The sequence below is a fragment of the Neofelis nebulosa genome, chromosome X (genome assembly GCF_028018385.1).
Source record: "Neofelis nebulosa isolate mNeoNeb1 chromosome X, mNeoNeb1.pri, whole genome shotgun sequence".
NCBI lineage: Eukaryota > Metazoa > Chordata > Mammalia > Carnivora > Felidae > Neofelis > Neofelis nebulosa.
The window spans coordinates 67952780-67973822 of NC_080800.1; the positions used below are offsets into that span (position 1 = coordinate 67952780).

General features: G+C 34.7%; 1 protein-coding gene across 1 annotated transcript in view; it reads right to left on the reverse strand.

Annotated features, from left to right (window-relative positions):
* Nucleotides 1–21043, reverse strand: part of LOC131503208 (SH3 domain-binding glutamic acid-rich-like protein 3) — a 38046-nt gene extending 17003 nt beyond the window's left edge. Inside the window, exons 1-3 of the mRNA XM_058714773.1 lie at nt 20879–21043; nt 17997–18164; nt 17494–17593 (exon numbers count right to left, since the gene is read on the reverse strand). Coding sequence (XP_058570756.1) covers nt 17528–17593; nt 17997–18164; nt 20879–20926 — 282 coding nt within the window. The 5' untranslated portion in view covers nt 20927–21043 and the 3' untranslated portion in view covers nt 17494–17527. The remainder of the gene's footprint in view (nt 1–17493; nt 17594–17996; nt 18165–20878) is intronic.

A 21043-nucleotide genomic window follows, 5' to 3' on the forward strand; every position in this document is an offset into this window, starting at 1 on the left:
GTTTAGATAAGAGGCCTTTAGATCCAGGTCCTGATTTAGAGCCATGAAGGTCTGGGCCTAGGAGACCTTTGTCAATTTGCCCTGTTTCCTGCAGAAAAGATCTAACTGCTAGATCCTACAAAGGCCATGCAGTGTTACAGGATATCAGTCCTTTCTTAAATCTTGTAATCTGAATTGTTTCCAGTGGGTTAAAAAAGCATCTCAAGGGAGAGTCCTTGGGGACAGAAGAGAAAAAATAGATAAGGTCCATTACCACAAAGATCCCCCTTGACTCCTGGGTGGTGTCCCATGCTCAGGATATATCAGATGTTCCTTGTGTCAAAGCGACCTGAGGCATCCATCAAACGAAGTCAAAGGTCGAGGATCTACCAAACAGCTGCTAGAAACCCCTGTAGGAGGGAGGCCAGCCCTCCCCCCACTTCCCCATTGCATTCTAGACTACAAGTGGGGGCTGGCATATGGACCAAGTTTGCCTTGTTGAGAAGGCCTTGCTGTGCCATCCTGTGGCTTGTCCTGTGGAGAAGGCGATGTTGTGCCTTGGTGGCCATGTACCACACTGTGGCTTGCCTTGCAGAGAAAGCCATGAAAAACCAGCCATTTTTAACCCATGGAAAACACTGGAAAAGTTTTACAAAATTACCCAATTCTGTAGTTGAGGACAATGACAGAAAGCAGTAAAGCTAGAAATCCATCATGATCTAAGCAAAATTCCAACACAGCTGACTTCCTAGGAAATGGTCCCCAGTTGGGTTTTATTTCAATCAGGTACTGGTTTCAGGTGGCTCCCAGTGGAGGTCTCACAATCAGAAGGGGTCAGACCAGGTATGTCGAGGGGATCCCATTAGACCAATGAGAAGGAAACTTCTCACAGGAATCTTAAGACTGGCAGCATGCTAGTCACTTAGGTGGCTGTCCCATGTCCAAAACAGACAACTTTGTATAAAGACAGGAATAAAGAGAGGGCATAAAGTTTCTGGATGTTATTACCATTCAGGCTAGGGTACTAACTTCCAGCCAAAAGGCAGGCTTTCTCCTCCCCATAGAGTAGCCATGGGCAAGAAGATTGTAGCCTGAGCAATTGACATGAAATTGTTCCAATAAGACCATACTCCTCAAAAAGGCCCCTGAAATGAGAGTAAAGGAAGAAAAGGGAAACTACTCACCCAATTTGCACCACTCAGAGTCCAGATGAAAGGACTCATAGTCCGACATTCGGGCACAAAATATGATGAGTATTTTGGGAGGTGATGGTGGGGTTCATGGGGTTCTGAAACAATGGTCAAGAAAGAATTCTTGAGATGTCCTTGGTGGAAATATCGTGATTTTATTAAAGCATGACGACAGAACCTGTGGACAGGAAGAGCTGACCCAGATGTTGTGGAGAGACTGGGGTTTATATATATGTGTGTGTATATATATATACGTATATATATATACCACAAGTATAATATATATATATATATATATATATATATATATATATATATATTTGGGAGTTGAGGAACGTAAAGTCAAGGGGAAGTTTCCAATGAGATTTTCATACGCTAAAGAAGACTCACAAGTACTGGAGGCCTGGCTATTGTCAAACTAAGGTTGTTTTCCGCTTTAGCAAAGCATTAACATTAAGAAAGTAGGGAGTTCCCAGAGGAAAATTGTACTCTAACTGCCTCAACTATTTGTCAATGGGTTGCAGGTTATAAGGAAATTTAATTCTATCTGCTATTTCCCTCTGCTTTTGTTTCCCATATCAATTGCTATTCTTGACATGGACATGCAAAGAGAAAGAAATTAACATTTAATTCAATTGTTTGACAGATTGTTATAGTTGTGTTCTATGCTCAGAATAATGAAGGTGGTTTATTGAAAATAATGTCAACCTATTTCATTCTTCAAATTTACCTTGTCTTCCATGAAACATTTTAGTTTGTCTTTAACTATTTTCTATTTCAATCCAAATTTTCACAAGATGGAATTAGACACTATAACATCTTTGGAATTATACATTCCATTGGTGTGTTTTCTCATATGAGAAATAAATCTCATAATGTTGCCAATATGACATTTTGAAAAACCAAAATATTTTCCATTCTATATGAAGAGATTATGTTTCAAAATGTAAGGGTCAATATATTATATATACATACTATGAATTATAGTGTTAAAAGGCATCTTTCACACTTATTTTCATGAGCACTGAGCAATACATGGAATTGTTGAATTGCTACATTGTACACTTAAAACCAATACAACACTGTATGTTAACTACATTGGAATTTTTTAAACTACCAAATAAGTTAACAATGTCAAAACTAGAATCCTTCAAAAGCAAATGATATATTTGAGATGTTTATATTTACTAGGCTGTACCTTACTATATATAAATTTAAATTAAAAGGATAGATTGAATCTTCCTAAATTGAAATCTTTCATTTTGTCTGTGTCCTTTAGCACCATATGCTAGTAGATATAAGCGGATACAAAAAAAGCAAGTGAAGTTCTGAATATTAAGGTGAGATTTATAAAGAGTTTTCACAAAATTTGCCTCGAAAATACAACCCTTGCTACCTTCACTAAAATTTCTATTTTCAACAAACAATGCAAATTGGTTCTTGATTATATTGCTAAATGTCAACATTTATTTGAGAATCTTAGTGGAGGGGTAAATAGAATTTTAAATAAACGTTTTTCTCTTCCTTATGATCTTCTTTTCTTTTCTTCTTCTTCTGTTTTTTTTTTTGTTTGTTTTTGAGTATAGTTGACACACAATGGTACATTAGTTTCAGGTTTACATCTTAGTGATTTGACAAGTTTATACATTATGCTATTTTCACCACAAGTGCAGCTACCAGCTGTGTCATTACATTGCTATTGCAATATCATTGACTATTCCTTATGCTCTGCTTTTTATTCCCATGACTTACTCATTCCATAACTGGAGGCCTGTATCACCCTCTTTCCTTTACCCATTTTGCCAGGCACCAATGTTTATTTTTTTAGATTTCATTTATGAGTGGAATCATATGGTAGTTGTCTTTCTCATCTGACTTGTTTCACTTAGCATAATACCCTCTAGGTCCATCTATAATGACTCAAATGACAAAATCTCATCCTTTTTTATGGCTGTGTAATATTGTGTATATATACCATATTTTCCTTATTCATTTGTCTATTGGTGGACACTTAGGGTTGCTTCCATGTCTTGGCTACTGTAAATAATGCTGTAATAAACATAGGGTGCATATATCTTTTTGAGTTGATGTTTTTGTTGTCCCTGGGTAAATACCCAATAGTGGAATTATTGGATCACATGATATTCCTATTCTTAAATTTTTAAAAGTTTATTTATTTATTTTGAGAGAGAGAGAGCACATGTGCACATGCATGTGTGGGGAGGGAAGGGCAGAGAGAGGGGGACAGAGAGAGAGTCCCAAGCAGATTCTACACTGCCAATTCAGAGCCTGACATGGGGCTGGAACTCACGAACCATGAGATCATGACCTGACCCAACATCAAGATTTGGATGCTTAACCAACTGAGCCACCCAGGTGCCCCTCTATTTTTACTTTCTGAGGAATCCTCATACTGTTTTCCACAGTGGCTGTACCAATTTATATTTCCACCGACAGTGCAAAAAAGTTCTTTTTTCCCCATATCTTCACCAACACTTGTTGTTTTTTGTCTTTTTGATTTAGCCATTCTAACAAGCGTGAGGTGATATCTTATTGTGGTTTTGATTTGCATTTCCCTGATGATTACTGATGCTGAGTATCTTTTGATGTGTCTGTTGTCCATCTGTATCTCTCTTCCAAAAATGTTTATTCAGGACCTCTGCCCATGTTTTGATTGGATTATTTGCTGTTTTGGTGTTGAGTTGTATGAGTTCTGTATATATTTTGGATATTAACCTGTTATCAACTACATCTTTTGCAAATATATTCTATTCAGTAGATTGTCTTCTTGTTTCCTTGATGTTTTCTTTCACTGTACAAAAGTTTTTATTTTGATGTAGTCCCAATAGTTTATTTTTCCTTTGTTTCCCTTGCCTGAGAGGACATATTTAGAAAAATTAATATCAGAAAAATTACTGCCTGTGTTCTCATGTAGGGATTCTATGCTTTCCAGGCTCACATTTAGGCCTTTAATTGATTTTTAGTTTATTTTTGTGTGTGGTGTTAGAAAGTAGTCCAATTTCATTCTTTTACATGTAGCTGTTCAATTTTACCAGAACGATTTATTGAAAAGAATGCCTTTTCATTGTATTTTTATGCTTCCTTTGTCATAGATTAATTGACCATATAAATGTGGGTTTATTTCTGGGGTCTTTATTCTGTTCTACCCATCTATGTGTCTATTTTTGTGCCAATACCACATTGCTTTGATTACTACAGCTTTGTAATAGATCTTGAACTCTGGAATTCTGATACCCCCAACTTGATTCTTTCTTGTGATTGCTTTCACTATTTTGGCCTTCTGTGGTTCCACACAAATTTCAGTATTGTTTGCTCTAGTTTTGTGAAAATTGCTATTGGCATTTTGAGAGAGATTGCACTGAATGTGTAGATTCCTTGGGTAATATGGACATTTTGACAATATTAATATTTCTAATACATGAGCATGGAATATCTATTTGCTTATATCATCATCAGTTTCTTTCATCAGTGTTTTATAATTTTCAGAGTACAGAACTTTCACCTCTTTAGTTAAGTTTATTTCTACATATTTTGTTCTTTTTGGATCATTAGTAAATGGTATTTGTTTTTAAATTTCTCTTTCTGTACAAGGGAAGAAAGGTCATGAATCATGAAGGCAGACCTAGGGAACTCAGTGACTTATTAAAATTTAATAACATTCTTATAGTATCCCAGAAATGAAGAAAGATAAAAAGGATCAGAAGGTTTATTCAGGGGCGCCTGGGTGGCACAGTCGGTTAAGCGTCCGGCTTCAGCCAGGTCACGATCTCACGGTCCGTGAGTTCGAGCCCCGCGTCAGGCTCTGGGCTGATGGCTCAGAGCCTGGAGCCTGTTTCCGATTCTGTGTCTCCCTCTCTCTGTCCCTCCCCCGTTCATGCTCTGTCTCTCTCTGTCCCAAAAATAAATAAACGTTGAAAAAAAAAATTTAAAAAAAAAAAAAAAAAAAGAAGGTTTATTCAAACATATTATGGCTGAAAACTTCTCTAATCTGGGGAAAGACACAGACATCAAAATACAAGCAGCACAGAGAACTCCCATTAAATTCAACAAAAGCCAATCATCATGAAGACATATCATAGTCAAATTAAAATTATGCAGTTGAGGAAATAATCCTGAAAGCAGCAATGGTAAAAAAGACTCACAAATAATATCATTTTCAATAGGGAAAAGCCAAGAAACTTTCACATACAGTAAGGAACAAGACAAGGATGCCCACTCTCACCAATACTTTTTAATATAGAACTGGAAGTCTTAGCCTCAGCAATCAGACAACAAAAAGAAATAAAAGGCATTGAAATCAGCAAGAAATAAGTCAAACTCACTTTTTCCAGATGACATGATACTCTATGTAGAAACCCCACAAGACTCCATCAAGAAATTGCTAGAACTAATATATAAATTCAGCAAAGTTTCAGAATATAAAATCAACCTGCAGAAATCTGTTGCATTTCTATACACCAATAATGAAGAAATAGAAAAAGAAATCAAGACAATGATTCCATTTGCAATTGCACCAAAACAATGATACCTAGGGATAAACCTAATGAAAGAAGTAAAAGATCTGTACTTTGAAAAATATAGAACTGAAAAGGACACAAAAAAATGGAACAGCATTGTATGCTCATGGATTAGAAGAACAAACACTGTTAAAATGTTTATACTATCCAAAGCAATCTACACATGTAATAAAAATCCTTATCAAAATACCACCATCATTTCTTGAAGAACTAGAACAAACAATCTTAAAATATGTATGGAACTACAAAAGACTCTGAATAGACAAAGCAATCCTGAAAAAGAAAAACAAAACTGGTGACATTACAACTCCAGGTTTTAAGCTATATTACAAAGCTGTAGTCATCAAGATAGTATAGTTCTGGCACAAAAACAGACACATAGATCAATGTAACAGAACAGAAAACCCAGAAATTGACCCACAAGTATATGGTCAAGCAATCTTCAAAAAAACAGGAAAGAATATCCAATGGAAAAAAGACAGTATCCTTAACAAATGGTGTTAGGAAAACTGGATGGCGACATGCAAAAGCACGAAACTGGACCACCATCTTACACCATTCACAAAAATAAGTTCAAAATGGATTACAGACCTAAATGTGACACAAGAAACTATCAAAATATTAAAGGAGGACACAAGCCATAACCTCTTTGACCTTGGCTGTAGCAAATTCTTGCTAGATACGTGGCAAAAGGCAAGGGAAACAAAGCAAACATTAACTATTGGGACTTCATCAAGATACAAAGCATTAGATAGTGAAGGAAACAATCAAGAAAACTAAAAGGTAGCTTACAAAATGGGAGAAGATATTTTCAAATGACATATTTGATGAAGGGTTAATATACAAAATCTATAATGAACTTATCAAAGTCAACATAAAAAAAACAATAAATCCAGTTAAGAAATGGGCAGAAGACATGAATAGACATTTTTCAAAAGAAGACATCAAGCTGACTAACAGACACATGATAATATCCTCAAAATCACTCATCATCAGGGAAATACAAATCAAAACCGCCATGAGATGCCACCTCACACCTGTTAGAATGGCTAAAATCAACAATACAAGAAACAACAGGTGTAGGCAAGGATGCAGAGAAAGGGAAACTCTCTTACACTGTTGTTGGGAATGCAAACTGGTGCCACCACTCTGGAACAGTATGGAGGTTCCTCAAAAAACTAAAAATAACACTACCCTATGATCCATCAATTGCACTATTAGGTATTTACCCAAAGGATATAAAAATACAGGTTTGAAGTGGTACATGAACCCCAATGTTTATAGCACCATTATCATCAATAGCCAAACTATGGAGAAAGCCCAAATATCCATCAACAGATAAAGGAATAAAGAAAATGTGGTACACATTTATAATGGAATATTACCCAGCCATCAAAAAGAATGAAATCTTGATTGCAATTGCATTGAATGTGTAGATTGCTTTGGGTAGTATTGACATTCTAACAATATTTATTCTTCCAATCCATAAGCATGGAATGTTTTTCCATGTCTTTGCATCCTCTTCAATTTCCTTCATAAGCTTTCTATAGTTTTCAGCATACAGATATTTTACATTTTCGGTTAGCTTTATTCCTAGGTATTTTATGATTCTTGGTGCAATTGTGAATGGGATCAGTTTCTTTATTTGTCTTTCTGTTGCTTCATTATTAGTGTATAAGAATGCAGCTGATTTCTGAGAAAGACAGATACCATATGTTTTCACTCTTATGTGGATCCTGAGAAACTTAACAGAAGACCATGGGGGAGGGGAAGGAAAAATTAAAATTAGGGAGAGAGCCAAACCATAAGAAACTCTTAAAAACTGAGAATAAACTGAGGGTTGATGGAGGGTGGGAGGGAGGGGAAAGTGGGTGATGGGCATTGAAGAAGACACCTGTTGGGATGAGCACTGGGTGTTGTATGGAAACCAATTTGACAATAAATTTCATATTAAAAAAAGAATGAAATCTTGCCATTTGCAATGATGGGGATGGAGCTAGAAGGTATTATGCTAAGCGAGATAAGTCAACAGAATAAGACAAATACCATATGACATCACTCATATGTGTGTAATTTAAGAAACAAATCATGAATATATGGGAAGTGGGGGAGTGGGGAAGAGGAGACACAGAAACAAACCACAGGAGACTCTTAATAGAGAAGAAACTGAACATTTAGGGAGTTAGGTGGGTGGGAAATGGGCTTAGGTAGATGATGGGTATTAAGGAAGGCACTTGTGATGAGCACTGGGTGTTGTATGTAATGAGTCCCTGAATTCTACCCCTAAAACAAATATTTTATGATGTTGGCTAACTAAAATTTAAAAAAATTGTTGTGAAGCATAAAAAAATAAATGCAAAGAAAATTAATCTTTCTGTGACTTTGTTATTAGTGTATACAAACACTACTGATATCTGGGTATTCATTTTGTATCCTGACAGTTTACTGAATTCATTTATTTTAGTAGTTTTTTGGTGGTGTCCTTAGAATTTTCTATGTATATTATTATGTCATCTGCAAATAGTGATAGTTTAAATTCTTCTCTACCAATGTGGATGTCATTTATTTTTCTTGTCTGAATACTGTGTCTAGGACTTCCAGTACTCTGTTGAAAAGAAGTGGCAAAAGTGGACATCCTTGTCTTGTTCCTGACGTTAGAGGGAAAGTTCTCAGTCTTTGACCATTGAGCTTGAGGTTAGTTGTGGGGTTTTGATATATGGTCTTTAATATCTTAAGTTGTATTAGCTCTAACTCCATTTTATTGAGAGTTTTTTTTTATTATGAATGTATGTTGAATCTTGTCAAATGCTTTCTCTGTATCTATTGACATGACTGTATGATTCTTATCCTTTGTTTTGTTGGTATGGTATATAATGTTGATTAATTTGCAAATATTGAACCATTCATTTATTGTGGGAATAAATCCCACTTAATCGTGGTGAATGGTCTTTTTAATGTATTGTTCTTTGTCACTTGCCAATATTTTGCTGAGGTATTTTGCATCTATGCCCATCAGGGATACTGGCTATAGGTGTTTTTTTTTTTTGTTTTTTTTTTTTTGTTTTTTTGTTTTTTTTTTTTTTTTTGGTGGTGTCTGTCTGGTTTTGGTATTATACTAATTATAGCCTTGTAAATTGTATTTGGATGTATTCCTTATGTTTTTTGAATAGTTGGAGGAGAATAGGTATTAGTTTTTCTTTAAATGTCTGGTATAATTCACTTGTGAATCCATTTGTTCCTGGTCTTTTGTTTTTTGGTAGTTTTTTGATTACCAATTCAATTTTATTACTTGTAATCAGACTGTTCAGACTTTCTTTTTTTTCCCTAGTTCAGTTTTAGAAGATTGCATGTTTCTAGAAAATAATCCATTTCTTCTAGGTTGACCTGTTTGTTGGCATATATTTGTTCATAGTATTCTCTTATAATCCTTTGTATTTCTGTGCTGATAATTGTTACTTTTTTCTCATTTGTGATTTTATTTATTTGGGTTCTTTCTCTTTTTTTTCTTGATGAGTCTGGCTAAGCATTTGCCCATTTTGTTTATCTTTTCATAAAACCAGTTCTTGGTTATATTGATTTTTTTCTTTTATATTCTCTTTGTTATTTATTTCTGCTTCGATCTGTATTATTTCCTTTCTTCTACTTACCTTAGGCTTTTTTTGTTCTTTGTATTCTTGTTCCTAAGGCCTAAGGTTAGATTGTTTATTTCAGTTTTTTCTTGTTTCTTGAAGTAGTCTTGTTTGAATTTCTTTTCCTGTGTCTCAGAGATTTTGGACCATTGTGTTTTCACTTTTCATTTGTTTGCATGTAATCTTTTATTTCTTCTTTGACAGCTTCATTGACCCACTGGTTGTTTATAATGTTGTTCAGTCTCCACATATTTTACTTTTTCCAATTTTTTTCTTACGATTTATTTTTGGTTTCACACAATTATGGTCAGAAAAGATACATGGTATGATTTCAATTTTTTAAAACTTTATTGAGGCTTGTTTTATGGTCTAATATATGATCTATTCTGAAGAATGTTCCATGTGTACTTGAAAAGAATATTTATTCCTTTGTTGTTGTTTTATTGTATTTTGGGTGGAATGTTTTGTACATATGTGTTATGTCCATCAGGTTTAATGTGGAAACAGAATTTTGGAACAGATTATTTACTTGCTTTGGAAAGTATAAATTTAAAGAATTTTGTAGAGCCAGGTTACACATCACATATTCCATTCATTTAGGAAAAGGAAAAAGGAAAGCTCACATTGATTTTGTTACCCTGATGTGGATGGTGAAAATAAAGAAAGATTGACATTGACTGCATTTTTCCATGTAAAATAAATATTTCTTTTCTTTTGAAGAATTCCAGTAAAACTGATTAATAGTTATTCACATTTTATTAATTTGAACCTTCAGGTCTTCTGCCCTCACCTCACCAACCTCATCCCTGAATATTATCAGCTGTCTCTTATTTAACAAAAGTTTGAGTTCCTACCTAAACATTAACCATATTGTTAATATAAATACTATCTGAGCATAATTACCTTTAAACATCTCCATTGATATATAATCCACATACAGTAAATTCACCCATTTAAAGTGTACAATTCAACGGTTTTTAGTATATTCTTAACCTTGCACAGCCATCACTATAACTTAAGTTTTGAACATTTTATCACACAACAAATACACCCTGTATGCATTAGCAGTCACTGCCAATCTCCCACTCCCTCCACCTTATGCAACCACTAATCTATTTTATCTATCTATGCATTTAATTATTTTGAACATTTATATAAATAGAATCACAAAATATGTGGTCTTTTGTCACTGGCTGCATCTAAGTACCATGCTTTTGAGATTCATCATGTTGCAGTTTGCATTAGTACTTCATTTTTTTATTGTCAAATAATATCCATTGTATGGATATAACTACATTTTGTTTAACCTTTAATCAGTTGATAGACACTTGGGTTGTTTCCACTTTTTGGCTATTATGCATAATGAATATTTGTGATATATTTTTTTGTTTGAGCACCTATTTTTAGTTCTCTTGTATATGTATACATACATATATATGTATATATATACATATACATATATGTGCATATGTTATATATACATATATGTGCATATATGTATATATATGTGCATATATGTCATATGACTGGAGGGATTTAAGACAGCAGAGTAGTATGGGGACCCTGAGTTTGTCTTATCCCTGAAACACAATGATATCAGCATTAAACTATTTTGGACACCTAGGAAATTCATCTGAACATTAATGCAATAATCTGCATAATTTGAGTCAGAGATCTTGGCAGGTACGTGATGCAGAGAGATAAAGGCGGGGGGAGTGAAAAGCAGCAGTGCCACTGTGGTTAGGGAGCTGTTTTTGCAGGGAGGGGACAGAGAGAGAAAGAGAAAGGGGAAGACAGTGCAATGCTTTGGGATTGCACAAGAAAAGCAATCCCCCTGAAATTAGCTGCAGAGAAAGAGAGAGAGAAAGACTGAAAACACTCACAGAAGACATGAAATCTGTTCCCCAAAATCATGGGCAAGGAAGAGTGAGAGGATTTCAGTACCACCAGTTTTATATAAATAGTGAAGCACAAGGAGAGTCTGAGGTTTCAGAGTTCAGTGCCTATCAGTATTCTGGCAAGGAAGCAAGATGATTCCCCAGGAGCAGGCAGTACAGTCTGAGGGGTCCATGTGCCACACAGGGAGAAGCAGTTCTCCTGCTTGCAGTGCATTTAGTAGAGGTGATATAGCCTCCCCATGGGCAAAAATCCCAGTAGACCCAAGAGAGCTGCCATGTTTACTGATATTGGAGCAAAGATGCCAGATGAGTGCATCAAAATCTGGCACCTGCGGTATGTTGTGATTTACCACAAACTCTATCTGCCACTATGCAATCATGCAGATGTTTTCTGGGACAAGTCAGTACCCAGTCATTGCTCAGCAAGACCCTTCTCCAGAGAATCAGGGTGAGTCCAAACCGCAGGGGTCTCTGAAATGTGGGGTTTTGAAACACAGCCCCATCTGAGATACAATTCTAGAGGGAGGCACCTCTTGGCAGTCAGACTGCTTAAACACACAGTAAAGACAAGGAGTTGACAGAAGCCTGAGACAGGGGTAATTGATAGCACATTTGCAAAGGTAGAAATTCCCCCTCTGGAGGCTAGAGAGTGGGGTGAAGGCATTTTCACCTCTAGCACACTCACACTGATCTACCCCAGTATGCTAAGCAGGAGAACAGAGCTGTTACACTAAGCCCTGCCCACCTGTGCCCTCCAGGCACATCCCCCAGAAGACCAGCAAAAATCCTTATCACCCACTTACCACCCACTGTGGACCATAGTGTGCTGCAACATTGCAATTCTGGGGGAAACTGGATCTAGCTTCATTTGGGTTTCATTTTGTTTATTAATTTGTTTGTTTCTTTGCTACAGTTTTTATGTTGTGTTCTTTTTGTTTTTTTTTCTTTTCTTTTTCTTTCTTGGACACAGAAAGAGCAAATTTTTTATTCTACTTTGTTTTCTTTATTTTATTATATTCTATTTTATTATTTAAATTTGTTTTTAATTTTTAATTTTTTTAAGTTTTTTTTTAATTTCTTTTCTATTTTTTCTCTTTTCTATAAAGCTTCTCCCAACAAGAAGATGGAAACACTCCTAGGATTTAACTACCTTTATTTGACTTTTGGGTTTTTTTTTTCGTTTTCAATTTTTATGTTTAATTTTATTTTACTATTTTTTTTTCTTCCTCCAAAATGAAAAGATTGAAAAATTCACCTCCCCAAAGAACAGAAAGAAATGACAATGAAAAGATGGAGAAATTCAACTCCCCAAAAAAGAAAAGAAAGAAATGACAACTAGGGATTTAATCAACACAGATACAAGTAAGATGTCTGAACTAGAAATTTAAAATTACGAATACAAGAATAGTAATTGAGATTGAAAAAAGCATAGAAGACACCAGAGAATCCCTTTCTGAAGAGATAAAAGAACTAAAGTCTAGTCAGGCCAATTGATAAAATGCTATATCCAAGATGAAATCTCAAATGGATGCCATGATGGTGAAGATGGATGAACTATAGCAGGGAATCAATGATATAGAAGATAAAATTATGGAGAATAATGAAGATGGAAAAAAAAGAAATTTCTTAAATACACAACCCAACTTTACACCAAAGGGATCTGGAAAAAGAACAGCAAATAAACACCAAAACCAGGAGAAGAAGGGAAATCATAAAGATTAGAGCAGAAATAAATGACATTAAAAAAAACAACAGTAGAACAAATCAATGAAAGCAGGAGCTGGTGTTTTAAATTTTTTTAATGCTTATTTATTTTTGATACAGAGACAGAGCATGAACAGGGGAGGGGCAAAGAGAGAGGGAGACACAGAATCTGAAGCAGTCTCCAAGCTCCAAGGGGTCAGCACAGAGCCCAATGTAGGGCTCAAACTCACAAACTGTGAGATCATGACCTTAGCCAAAGTCGGATGTTTAACTGACTGAGTCACCCGGGCGCCCAGGAGCTGGTGTTTTAAAGAATTAACAAAATTGAGAAACCCTTATCTAGATTTCTCAAAATGAAAAAGGGAAGGACCCAAATAAATAAAATCATGAATGAAAGAGGAGAGATTACAACCAACACAATGGAAACACAAAGAATTATGAGACTATTATGAACAATTATATACCAACAAATTGGACTATTGGGAAGCAATGGATAAATTCCTAGAAGCATATAAACTACCAAAACTGAAACAAGAAGAAATAAAAAAAAAAAATGAACAGACTCATAACCAGTAAAGAAATTGAATCAGTAATCAAAAATCTCCCAACAAACAAGAGGCCAGGGTCAGATGGCTTCCAAGGGGAATTCTACCAAACATTTAAAGAATTCTTTTGAAGCTGTTACAAGAAATATGAATGGAAGGAAAATTTCCAAACTCTTTCTATAAAGCTAGGATTACCTTGATTCAAAACCAGACTATGAACCCCCTAAAAAGGAGAATTACAGACCAATTTCCCTAATAAACATAGATGCAAAAATTCTCAACAAGATACTAGCAAATTGAATTTAACAGTACATTAAAAGAATTATTCACCAAGATCAAGTGGGATTTATTCCTTAGCTGCAGGGTTGTTCAATATCCATAAATCAATCAACATGATATACCACATTAATAAGAAAAGAAAGACCACACGATCCTTTCAATAGATGCATGAAAAGCATTTGAAAAAATACTGAATCCTTTCTTGATAAAAACTTTCTTGAGATGTCCACTCTTACCATTGTTGTTCAACATGGTGTTGGAATCCTCAGCAATCAGACAAGAAAAAGAAATAAAAGACATCCAAATCAGCAAGGAAGAAGACAAGCTTTCACTCTTCACAGACAACATGATGTTGCACATGGAAAGCCCAAAGATTCCACCAAAAAACTAATAGAATGGATAGATGAATTATGCAACATTGGAGGATATAAAATCAATGTACAGAAATTGGTTGCATTCTTATGCACCAATAATGAAGTAGCAGAAAGATAAATCAAGGAATCAATCCTATTTACTATTGCACCCAAAATCATAAAATTCCTAGGAATAAACCTAACCAAAGTGGTAAAAGATCTGTATGATGAAAACTATAGTAAGCTTATGAAATAAATTGAGGAAGACACAAAGAAATGGAAAAACATTCCACGTTCATGGATTGGAAGAACTGATACTGTTAAAATGTCTATACTACCCAAAGCAATCAACACGTTCAATGTAATCCCTATCAAAATGGCACCAGAATTTTTCACAGAGATAGAACAAACAGTTCTAAAATTTGAATGGGATTAGAAAAGGCCCAGAATAGCCAAAGTAATATTGAAAAAGAAAATCAAAGTAGGAGGCATAATAATTCTAGACTTTAAGTTATATTACAAAGCTGTAGTAATCAAAACAGTGAGGTACTGACACAAAAACAGACATGTTCATCAATGGAGCAGAATAGAAAACCCAGAAATGGATCCACAACTTTATGGTCCATTCTTCAACAAGGCAGAAAACAATATGCAATGGGAAAAAAGACAGTCTCTTCTACAAATGCTCTTGGGAGAACTGGACAGTGACCTGCAGAATAATGAAACTGGACCACCCTCTTAGACCATACACAAAAATAAATTGAAAATGGATGAAAGACATAAATGTGAGAAAGAAAACCATCAAAATCCTAGAGGAGAACACAGGCAGCAACCTCTTTGACCTTGGCCATGGCACCTTTCTACTATAGATGTCTCCAGACACTGGGGAAATAAAAGCAAAAATGAACTATTGGGACCTCATTAAGATAAAAAACTTCTGCACAATGAAGGAAACAATCAACAAAAGTAAAAGGTAACCTATGGAATAGGCAAAGATATTCACAAGTGACATATCAGATAAAAAGCTAATATTCAAAATCTATAAAGATCTTGTCAAAGTCAACACCCAAAAAACAAATAGCCCAGTTAAGAAATGGGCAGAGACATGAAGAGACACTTTTCCAAAGAAGACATACAAATGGCTAACAGATACATGAAAAACTGGTCAACATGACTCATCATCAGGGAAATTAAAATCAAAACCAAAATGAAATACCACATCACACCCATAAAAATAGCTAAAATTAACAACTCAGGAAACAGATGTTGTTGAGGATGTGGAGAAAGGGGAAACTCCTTACACTTTTGGTGGGAATATAAACTGCTGCATCCATTCTGGACAAAGTGTGGAGGTTCCTCAGAAAATTAAAGATAGAACTACCAGCAATTTTACTGCTAGGTATTTATCCAAAGGATACAAAAATACTTACTCAAAGGAGCACATACACCTCAATATTTATAGCAGCACTATTAACAATGGCCAAATTATGAAAAGAGCCCAAATGTCCATTGACTGAAGAATGAATAAAGAAGATGTATACATATAATATGGAATATTACTGTCATCAAAAAGAATGAAATCTTTTTGAAGTCATTAGAAATTTTGCCAGTTGCAATGACATAAATGGAACTAGAGTGCTTTATGCTAAGTGAAATAAGCCAGTTAGAGAAAGAAAAATACCATATTGTTTCTCTCATATGTGGAATTTAAGAAACAAAGTAGATGAACATAGGGGAAGGGAAGGAAAAATAAAATAAGATAAAAATAGAGAGGAAAGTAAATCATAAGAGACTCTTAACTACAGAGAACAAACTGAAGGTTGCTGAAGGGGAGGTGGGGGGGGGTGGGCCAAATGGGTGATAGGCATTAAGGAGTGCACTTGTTGAGATGAGCACTGTGTGTTATATGTAAATGATGAAACACTAAATTCTATTCCTGAAAACAATACTACATTATATGTTAACTAACTTGAATTTAAATAAAATCTTGGAAGAAAAAAAATTGAAGGTGAAGGATGAAACCATTTAAGTGTTGATTTGGAATTATTACACAGAAAAACCTTGGTTTGTGAGCATAATTCATTCTGAAAACATGCTTGTAATCAAAAGCACTTGTATAGAAAGCAAATTTCAACAACTGTTGGCTCAGTTGTGATCATGTGGCGTTCGGCATCACGTACTACTTGCATTGCAACATTTACTCATTTATCAAGTTAAAATTTATTAGAAATGTTTTCTCTCCTTGCAGAACACTCACAGAACAAGTTACTTGCAATCCAAGATTCTATTGTATTTGTTTTTTCAGGAACTAACTGGGTTACATATATAACTGATACTTGGCCATGATTTCATTGTCCTTTAAAGTTCTTATGAGAATATGTCAGATATTTTCTATTCTGAGACTTTTCTAGGAAAACCTTTTTGTTTTTATGGTAATGAATGTATTCCTTTAAAACTTTCTTTGAAAAACTAAAGTGTATTTTTTACATTTTTACTGTCAGTTTTAAATTGTGTTCACATGTGTTTCAACAGTTAATTTAGTATGAATTTCTTCAATTAAAGCAGTATAATTTAAAACAGAAAATTTATATTTCTATTTGTATGAAAAGTATAGTACATTTTATACTCGTGATGCTTACGAATCTTAGTTACTATATTTGACATTATTTTCTAGTTACTATTCATTATTTCATGTGAACTACACACATTTGATCCCTTGTTACATCCAATGCCACATTATTTATTTATTTATTTATTTATTTATTTATTTTTTAATTTTTTTTAACGTTTATTTATTTTTGAGACAGAGAGAGACAGAGCATGAACGGGGGAGGGTCAGAGAGAGGGAGACACAGAATCTGAAACAGGCTCCAGGCTCTGAGCTGTCAGCACAGAGCCCGACGCTGGGCTCGAACGCATGGACCCCGAGATTATAACCTGAGCTGAAGTTGGCTGCTTAACCGACTCAGCCACCCAGGTGCCCCCCAATGCCACATTTATCACAGTTTGGTATGTATCCACTGGAAGACATATTTTTTTCTGCATAAAACCACACACACCAAATATCAAATATATAACTTTGCTAAAATTATATTATGAATTAATCAGTTTGCAAAAGGAAAAAGATATTAAACTCATTTGTACAGTCAGATAAACAAAGAGAAGTTTGATCTTGATAAATGTTTAACAATGTTTTTTACACATCTTTGTAAAATGTTCACTATGTAACAAAGAAATGATTGTAAAGCAAAATTGAAATTGTAAAAGCCCCCATGTTAGTGATTGCAAATGAATCTAGATATCAATTAACCTTATGAAGCTCTCATATTTTTTTTAATTAAAAGTAACCAATGTATATGGAAGTATATGCAGATCTACCTTGGTAAACATATTTTGTATCATCACCGCACATTCATTCCATCTTCAGGAATTTCAGAATCTCTTTGTTCTCCTTTGCCTTGTGAAACATTTCAAAATCCTAAAAGGAATTAAAATTAACTTGTAACATCAATGCTGATAATTTCACTTATGAAACAATTAAATTCAAGTGTCAAGGTCAGTTTGCTAATTATCTTGCCTGGGCCTTTGCAAATGTCTACCAGCTAAGTTAGTTAAAAGAATTTCCCCAAGGTATCAGTTATTTCATCCTATAACGTATGGTGAAAAATACTGTGTATCTCCAAACAAGCTGCATGATATACTTTCCTTTCATGATATTTTTCATAATGAAGTACACATTGCCTTATCTTCAGGAACACAATTAAGTTATTATGTAAATGAAAAAAATCTCACCCTCACAGTCCATAAAAGTATTGTTTCCCCATTTAAATAATCTTAAAATATGAAATAAAAATAAAATAAAAATGGAAATTTACTCTTACCCCACAATATTCTTGACCATTGAATATCTGAGGTGGCAGAGCTCTAGGGGTAGAAACTTTAGTCCTCATTTCCTGAAGTATTTTCAAACTCACAGAAATATCTATTAATTCATATTTTATTTTGTAAGTATCTAAAATTCTGGTAACTTCTTCTTGTCTCTGCTTCACCTAGATAGACAAAGATATAAAGAGATGGAAAGATGTTAATCAACTTGCCCCAATGTTTTATGTTTTATTTTTATTTTCCCTATCCATTATGCTATGGTAGGGTAATAGCTTTTAATGGTGTGATTTTTTTGAGCAGCAAAATTAGGTAATTTTATTGTGATAAACACATACACATACACACATATATAGTATATATGTTTAATATGTATATGAAGAAATACAGTAAGGTGTCAGTGGGAGTTAAAAATGTCTAATGGGGTATACATATTTACCATATTGATTTCAAACTGCATATGAAATGGTATGAACATTCTGCTAACAGTTGAAGCACACATTTCAGCTCATCACTGCATTAATTTATGCTAATAGCTATGGTAGCCCTGTGTAGGAAATGAATAGGATACCAGGTTTTTACATTTAAAAGAAAAAACTGCATGTTCTTAACAATAATCGGAGACTATGCCTAAGTGAGGAGATAAAATCTACAGAATGAGAAAATAAATCAGAGGATTAAGATTTACAAAAACTGTGAGTGAATAAAAGTGATCAGTTCTTGCTATGTCCTCCTATATGAACTTTACATATCTGTTATCTGTTATAAAAGGCTGTATATCCACCCCCATTGTCTTTTCCCCTGAAACACTACTGCCAAAGTATAATTGTAATAATTGGTTATCTTTTAAACATAGTGTAGGGGCACCTGGGTGGCTCGGTTAAGCGTTTGACTTTGGCTCAGGTCATGATCTTGCGGTTCATGAGTTCAAGCCCCATGTCAGGCTCTGTGCTGACAGCTCAGATCCTGGACCCTGCTTCAGATTCTGTGTCTCCCTCTCTCTCTGCCCCTCCCCTGCTCATGCTCTGTCTGTCTGTCTCTCTCAAATATAAAATAAAATATAAAAAAATTAAATAGTTTATAAGTACATTTTTTGTTAATAACTGTAACATAAATCTTAAAATTTGAGTTTTCTACATTTTCACATGACAATCTTGGGCAATTTTGCCACATAAAATCTGTGATGCCAGAATAAGAAAACATATGTAAAATCAATTTGACAAGTACAAACCCCAGTTTATTCAATTATGACTTCTGTGAAAGTGGATGGCAGAAGGTTTTTTGTTTGATGACTTAAAAATATAATCCAGTCAGGCTTAGAAAACCTTGTCCATTTCCAACTGATAGTGGAGAAGTTTTTGAAATTCCATCATGCAACATTTCTACTTTCTGAGGCTCATTAGTCTTCAAAATTGCAAAAGCATGATTCATGTGACTTAAGTCACATTTTTATAGTATTTTTTTCAAAACTCTTTTTAGAGGAACCACATTATGAAAACAGTTGTTTAGACTAGTGCTAATCTGAGTGTGATTTATAAGACCAGCATCATCAGCCTTATCCCACCCCAAAACTATAGAATTTGGAAATGGTTCTCAGGAATGTTTTAACAAGCCCTCCAGATGATTTTTATGTTACAGTTTGAGAGACACAGACCAACAGTTGGGTGAATCTTCTGCTGTATCCATTTATGGTCCTTAATGATTTAAAATCATTCCCTCTTATAGAATCTTAGTACCATATCCAATAACATAAATTACAATGTTAAAAATAGTCACAAAGTCCATAATTTTCGTTTTAAAACTGTTTCTTGTTATTGTTGTTTCTTAGTACCCAGGTGAAATCCTTAGTTGTTCAGGCTTTATGCAGAAGCAATGCACTATTTCTAGGCTGAGATAAAATCTCATTGCTCCTTGCATCTATCATGGTGCCTAACACACCGAAGGAGTGTGATGAATGTTTGTTGGCCATTTATAATCCATTCTAAATTCTTCAGTTTTCATGCTTTTCCAAAAACTTTGCAGAATGAGGTTCTTAGACATATAACATTCCTTGTATAGCTGAGCTGTGATAACCATTAGCCAGCCACATGTGACTATTGAGAACTTGAAGTGTGGCTAGTCCAAAATGAAATGTTCTGTAAGTACAAAATACATACTGGATTTTGAGGACTTAATATGGAAATACATAACACCTCTTTTTAAATATTGGTTATATGTTGCAATGATAACATTTCGTAAATTTTGTGTTAAATAAAATATATTAAAATCAATCTCAACTCTTTTTTTAAGTCATTACTAGAAAATTTAAAATTACACATGTGGCTCACAATATATTGTTGTTTGAAACCACCATTCTACAATATTTCCTACAACATGGTCAAAATAGTTCATCTAAACTGTAACCTAAGACATGTCCGATCTATGCAAATACATATTCTTCTTAGAAATTAAGTTTGTCTTTTTGAGGTTATCCAATCTTCTCTGAGGATTTTGGCCATTTACTCACTGGCATTTTCCCTCTCCTATCCTAAACAGTGTTCTTTAGCTCTTCCATCTCCCATCCTAAACATCCTAAAGAAAAAGGTTCTTTATCTCTTCCATTTGAAACATATGCAAAATTACTGGAAATACTAAAGTTGGCTGAACTCAGGACCCAGAAACCTCTCAAAGCAGTCAGTTCTTAGAGCACAACCAGGGTGAGGGCAATAACCACATTCTCTGTTGTCCTCTGCACTTCCCATTCCTGAAAACCTAGAGAGGAAGGAGCTGACAAGAAGACAAGAAGGAGATGGTAATGCCCTAGCACAATCCTGAAGTCCCCAACTAGAATGTCTTCACTCTAGTCTTTTTTGCCTGCTAAGGCTCTTTTCTTTCCACTCACCTCTCTAGACCCTGACACGCTGGTGTAATAGACTTTAATGGAGCTCATTGTTTCCAATTAAAGGCTACTTTGCAGAAGTAACCCAGAGTCAGTCACTTCATTACCGCCTAAGGCTGAGCTAATAGAAGTCCCAAAACCTGGCTGTGCCTTTTCTCAGACTGTTGC